The 6,417-nt window shown below is 40.6% G+C and overlaps 1 protein-coding gene across 1 annotated transcript; it reads right to left on the bottom strand.

Annotated features, from left to right (window-relative positions):
• Nucleotides 1-2,819: 2,819 nt before the first annotated feature.
• Nucleotides 2,820-5,860, bottom strand: CFL2 (cofilin 2). Its single transcript, XM_069082208.1, has 4 exons — nt 5,709-5,860; nt 4,135-4,442; nt 3,944-4,020; nt 2,820-3,856 (listed from the first exon to the last, which is right to left on the bottom strand). Exons 1-4 carry the CDS (start codon nt 5,709-5,711, stop codon nt 3,744-3,746), a joined length of 501 nt encoding a protein of 166 aa, XP_068938309.1. The 5' UTR covers nt 5,712-5,860; the 3' UTR covers nt 2,820-3,743.
• Between the last annotated feature and the right edge of the window lie 557 nt (nt 5,861-6,417).

Below are 6,417 nucleotides of genomic sequence, written 5' to 3'. Positions count from 1 at the left end.
TTTGCCATAGGAACAGAGCATCCAAAGGCTGTTTGTAGTTTTATCAAGGATTCTCTGGGAATTTCTGTTCAAGATTTTATCATAAAGTCACAGAAAAGGCAGCACAGAGGACAGACCCTTCAAGCTTGGAGTCAGAAGACCTTGGTTTAAGTCCCACCTCATACTTTCTAGCTCTGTCACACTCTACAAGGTACTTTCTAGCTCTAAACCTATGATCCTGTGATTTCTATTAATTGGTTAAGAAGGAAACAAGCAAAACCAAATAATATACACAGTAATAGATGACAGGATCACAGATTGAGAGGTAGCAGGGAACTGGAAGGCCATCTAGGGACTTTCAGGGTCTTATAAATTATTAGCTTCAGCGGAGGGATCTGAATCTAAGTGCTCTCACTTCAGTCAGTGCTCTGTCCACTACACTGGCATTGCTTCATTATTATAACAAAAATGAGAAGATCAAAAATTCTGAGAACAGAAAAACTATATCTCCCTCTTAACGGCAGAGTGTCATGTACATTGTCAGATAATCACCATATAGGGGATTTTTTGCATAATTTTCTGTCATTAAAGGAAGGTTCAATGGCGACGAGACAGGGTTTAAGAAATGATTTGTGTAAAATACATCAACAAATGTTATTTAAAAAAACAAAACTCCTTAAAATGCTATATGAAGGCGAGTTATTATTCTTCCAAAACTGGCAATCCAGTTATGAAATATAAGGTAAGTGGTATATAAATATTCCTGTCCTCAAGGACCTTACATGTAAGTTCCTTGAGGACAGGGATGTTTTCTTTTTGTCACTGTTTTACCATTGTCTAGCATACTGCCACATACATAATAGCTACTTAATAAAGGTTTTCCGAATTGAAGAGAAATTAAATCCAACTATCAAGATCAAAGTTAACAAAATCTTTTTTCTTAAATCACTTCCATTAAGATTGCAATTTGCTTTACCAAAACAGGAGAAGCTATGTAAATAATGTTTACAAGGGGATATAAGACAGTGAAAGCCAAGGTTAACAGAGTTCCACTATGCTGAATGTACAAAATCACAATGTAAGATTACTGCTATTTTAGACAGAAAACAACAGCTGACAGCCAGTTTGGGACAAGTGCCAACCTGTATTTGCTTGATAATGCTGAAAGAATGGTAGTTAAAAAAGGACTGCCTGTGGAGTCAAGAAAATGAAGATTCAAATCCTACCTCTGATACAACCAGTGACCTTGGGCAAGTCACAACTTCCCTAGGCCTGTTTTCTCAACTGTAAAATGACGGGGCTGTCCAGATGGCCTCTGTGGTCTCTTCCAGTTCAAGACTTATGATCCTATTAAATTTATCAAACAACTTCTACAACATATCTTTTCAAAAAGAAAAGATCTATTCTGTCAGATTGCACATTAATCTCTCAAAATAGATTAAAGAAAGGCTGTCTTTGATCTGTTAGTTGTTTAAGTTATTTTTAATGTTCTGAATTTTATATAAGCACATTTCAACTGCTTTATATATCATGTACAAATATATATTTCATGTGTGAAATGAGTTTAACATGTTTTCAACATGTCAAGTTTTCTTGGTTTGTAACAAATCAATCACATAACAGCATAAAGCAAAAACAAGCTGAAATTATCAAGTCCTTATATATAATTCTAGTGGTAGGTCAGTCGATTTTAAGAAGCAGACATAAACTCATATTTTGTTACAGAACTTATTTAACAGCCTCTTATTTTTAAGCAGAAAGAGGGAATAATTGAAAGAAAAACTTCATGGTAACAGTAACAGCTATATAATGTAAGTGTATCACTATTGAGATGCTCTGCTTAGGAGAAATTTGGCCTTGCCAAAAAGGTATTGAAAATGACCAGAGTAATTCACAGGAACAGCTGTAAGCCTGCAATCTTTTGTACTTTTGTACAAGGTCCCAAGGCATTCATACAATTTGAAATTGATGTCTTTTTTGTGTGAGAATTAAGCTATGGTTTTCTTCTGAAAAAAAAAATCCCAAAATATGGAAAAAAACTACCTCATTACATTCAAGCATCAGTTTTGCTTATGCATTATTTGTAAAAATAAAGTATTCTTTATAGCTATGTTTCAGCCCACAGTTGGCATGTCTTTTGGCATACCAGTAGAATCATATCCAATTTTGCCATTTGTGGATAACTATGACAAGATACAAAAGCATGTGTTTGCCATAAATAGCTCTGGCCAACAGTGAACCGCTCACACGGGGCAGATCAAATTCTCTATAAGGGGTAGCCTTTGGAACTCTACCAAGTCCCTTTCTTAATGTTAAAACTTGATTATCAAAATCTTTTTCATTTAATTTGCATAATTTAGTAACAGCTTATAAAAGAATTCTTCTATCTGAAGAGCAACATTACACTCTTCTGAGAAAGACTGTTTTCACAAGCTCTGTCCCTCACAACAAAGGAAAACAAAGACTGCCCATTATTGCACAACTGTCTTGAAATATAAATATATAAAACATGTAGCTACTGTATTTTAACCAAAAAATTAGGTAAGAATTCATGTAAAAGTATAAAAATCTGATTTTCAAATTTAAAAATGAAATTAAATATAAGAGGTATTTGTTAATTTAGTGTCTATCTGCTAAAAGCAAGATTTCCAATCAAGCCAAAACCTGTATAGTTTTGACATGAAAGTTTTGAAAGTTATGACAACTATACAGAAAAATCTGTATTTAGCTGTGTTGAAATGAACAATTGTTTACCTTTTCAATACTTTCCACATAACATTTTTCAAAATATGCTTAACAGAAGCATACTTAACCATATTTCCAAGGAAAACAAGGCAACGTTCTGTAATAAGCCACAAGTTTTATTGCAACGTGGCCAATTTTGTGGGGGTGGGGAATTTGTTCTCAAAAACAATGTTCCATTTAAGGCTCTTTTCATACAGAAATTGCCATTATAACATTATTCAAAATATCTTTAGTGCTGCAAGACTCACATGGTAAACACTTAACTCCTACTCCTGTAGTGTACATTCAATGGAAAATAAAAAGGCATTAACAACTACTTCACTTAAGAAGATATGTAGATAACAGGAATGAACACTCAGGTACTATAGGTACTATAATAATTTGATGACAGTTATGACAACTTAATTGGCATTCCTTTTTGAACGGGACAACCTTATCACATAAAAGTGCTTTTAATGCATAGTTACACATATAAATATATATACACATATATGTGTATATATGTATATATACATGTGTATGTGTGTATATATGTGTGTGTGTGTGTATACACACACACACATTTATATATGCGCTGCCATGTCACAATAGGCGTGCTAAAGGCAGGTTAGGTGTACAAAGCACAAGAACTTCAGGAACTGCAATCAAGTGCAACTCTAAGTAATACTGAATGAAGTTTAGCATCTGACCAGTAGATCATACTTTCAAGGCATTCAATTAGCTTAACCCTTTGCAGTTTTCTAAGCTATTCATATTGACTACCATATTCATCTTAGTTCTGCAAGGGATGCATATAATGCCATTTGTTTTGGCTAAAATGTGATGTGAAGGCATTCCTCAGGTTCTACATAAAACTACCAGGATGAAACAGTCTAATGGCAATCACTGGTAGGCTGCTTAAATTACTGACTTCTTTATGTTTTCTGGGAAGGTATGGTAAGGGACAAAAACCTAACACTATTACAACTGATGTAGTTGCAGAAATGGAAGCTACTTCCGGATGGCACTTCACTGTCATTTTATAAAGGTCTTCCTTCAAGTGAAACTACTACATTGCCTCCCAATTTCTCTCCAAGCGTTGAACGATCCTTAATATCATCCAAGCCATTTACTTGCCACTCGTGTTTAATACCTAAAAAACAAGATAATCACAATATCCATTACCTTACTGTTAAGAACAAACAATAATGACTATATGCAAAATATTTATTGTTTGTACCTGTAAATTTCTTTTTAATGGCATCTTTAGAACTAGCATAAATCATCTTGCTTTTTAAAGGCGCACATTCAGGAGCCCTACAGAAGAAAAATAACTATTCAATCCCATTCATGAGAGAAACAAGAGCAAAACTATCTATATCAACAATACTTGCATTTCAAAATGCTTTTTTTTCTTTTGGTTTTACACACCAGAATATAAAAACTAGGTCTTCTTTCTTAGACTCTTTTGTCTCGTATGTGGCATCATACAAAGCATATCGGCAATCATTCAGAGGTAGCAACTTCACAAAAGATGTGTAGGGGTCCTCTACAGTATCACCAATGTCACCCACCAAGATCTGCTTTGCTTCCTCTACAATTATTTGTTTTTTGTCATCACTTAAACAGAAGAGAACTGCTTTCTTTCTTTTTTTGATCTCTTCTTGTGTAGAAGATTTCCTTACTTTCATGTCATTAAAAACTTTGATTACTTCATCATTCACAGTTACTCCAGAAGCCTGAAAATAAACAAAGAACAGTAAGTTAGAGAAAGCATTTTGATTTTAAACAATTATTTATTGGGGTATGACTAATGAAGGATAAAAAGAAATGATTTCCCAAAGAGGGTAAGTTATTCATTAAAAGTCTGGGCATCAAGTACTGTCATAAAATTTAAACCTATGGTATTTCAAGAGGACCAACCTATCTAGATGTGATCTCCTGCTTTATCAACTTTTTAAGGAGGTCAAAACATGGAGGTAAATGGTTAAATAAACCAAGAATTACTGTCCCACTCTGAAATATCTCTTATTTTACTTGGTGATGTCAGGGCTGAAGAAGCAGCAACAGAAATACTTTCGGTATTTACATGTCAACACCTACGGGTCCTTTAAAAAAAAAAACTTCGAGGTTACAATAATGCATCCATACTTTAAGTGGGGAGAGGGGAAGGGAAGAATCACCCTATCCCGAGCAGTTTCCACATAAGGAAAGGGAATCAAGAGCAAACTTCTCAAGGCACGAACAAATGATCCTCCTCCTTAAAGTCAAACAGTCCTGACCAGAGAATGTGAGAGGGCTCCAGCCAGGAGGTTGGTTTTTTTTTTTTAATCCTTTCTCTCCCTCCTGGTCTCTGACTCGGAGGTGACATCGAGAGAGAGTCCTTTACGTTTCTAGCCATTTCTGACTTTGGGGGCTCTACGTTTTTGGTGAGGACAGTGTCAAAGAGAAACTGAAGGGCAAACGCAGGAGCTTCCAGCCCGGCGCTGCCAAGCGGCCCCCGGGGCCACGCCCCGGCTCCGCGGGCGGCGGCCGGACCAACCTTCGGGCCAGGGTCCGCTAGTACCGGCTCACCGCCTGGAGCCAAACGCCAGCCTCAGTTTCCTCCTCCGAAAAACAGTTACAAGACCACCTCTGGTGTGATCGCGGCGTTTTGGCAATAACTAATGGACAGCGAGGAGCCCCCTAGCAGCGGCGAGCTCTCGTGCCCGCACCCAGCTTGGGGGCTTTGGGGAGGGGACCCCCACGCCGCAGCACGTCGCCCGGGAGGCCAGGGACGAGCGGGGGCCGTGACCTCTGGGCCCCATCAGTCCAGCGGGCCCAGCAGGATGGGCAGGGTGGACGGGAGTGGGGGATGGGGCAGGGCCAGGAACTGGGGGCGAAGACCCCGCGGGGGCTAAAAGTAGGTTAAAATGGCGGCAGTGGCCCAAGGGGCCGGCCGGGATCCGGAGGCCTTGGGCGCTGTCTGACTCCCAGTCTCCAGCCCCTCCCGCGGCTAACCTTACCATGGTTCCGGGGACGGTAAAGGCTGCGGCGGCAGATCCTCACTCAGTGGCACTAGAGGAGGAGGAGAGGAGAGAGGAGGAGGAGGAGCAGCAGCAGGAGGAGGAGCAGAGGGAGGAGGCGCAGGGGAATTGAGGGGTGGATAGGAGGAGGAGCAGCAGGGGCCGCGGCCGAAGGAGGAGGGTGGTGGCTCCTGGGAGCTCCCAGAGCCGAAACAGCAGCGACTGCAGGGAACTCTGGGAAGATAGGGCCAAGGGGAGGAGGCGTGGGCGATGGCTGCCGAGGCGCATGCTCTATACGGAGCTGGAGGAAGAGGCGATCTGCAAGTGTGGAGGGGTTTACGTCGTTTCCTGTCCTATGTCTCCTCCATTACGTTCTGCTTTGTTTTCACTTCGCCCTCATCACCCTTAGTTATTTTTGCTGACGGAGCCCTGCAGTCCTTAGCCAGGTGTTTTAAACTGCAGCGCCCTCCAGCCTGGTCCCTACCCAGTCCCTAGTTTAAGGGCGGGGCCCCAGCTCTTAGGGAGCAGGCGTAGGCGTGCAGATGTGCAGGGGGCTGGTGTTTCTGCTGCTGGCGCTGCTCGCTCGGCAAGAGGCTGAGTGTGTTGGGGGGGAGGGGGAAGAGCTCATGATTCTGTACACCTCGGGGTGAAACCTGTGCATATGGACCAGCTGGGGCACATGGCAGGGCTTCACACACACACACACCCA

Source organism: Petaurus breviceps, unplaced genomic scaffold, assembly GCF_028583685.1.
Source record: "Petaurus breviceps papuanus isolate PSGF00001 unplaced genomic scaffold, PetGlider_PUasm1.0 164, whole genome shotgun sequence".
NCBI classification, from domain to species: domain Eukaryota; kingdom Metazoa; phylum Chordata; class Mammalia; order Diprotodontia; family Petauridae; genus Petaurus; species Petaurus breviceps.
The sequence above is the reverse complement of the archived record's forward strand: the minus strand, read 5'-3'. Positions and strand labels throughout refer to the sequence as shown.

Coding starts and splice junctions, on each gene's coding strand:
- CFL2 (XM_069082208.1), bottom strand. Junction 4,021..4,134: donor GACCTAGTTTTTATATTCTG/GTGTGTAAAACC, acceptor TTTCTTCTGTAG/GGCTCCTGAATGTGCGCCTT. Junction 3,857..3,943: donor CATTAAAAAGAAATTTACAG/GTACAAACAATA, acceptor CTTGTTTTTTAG/GTATTAAACACGAGTGGCAA.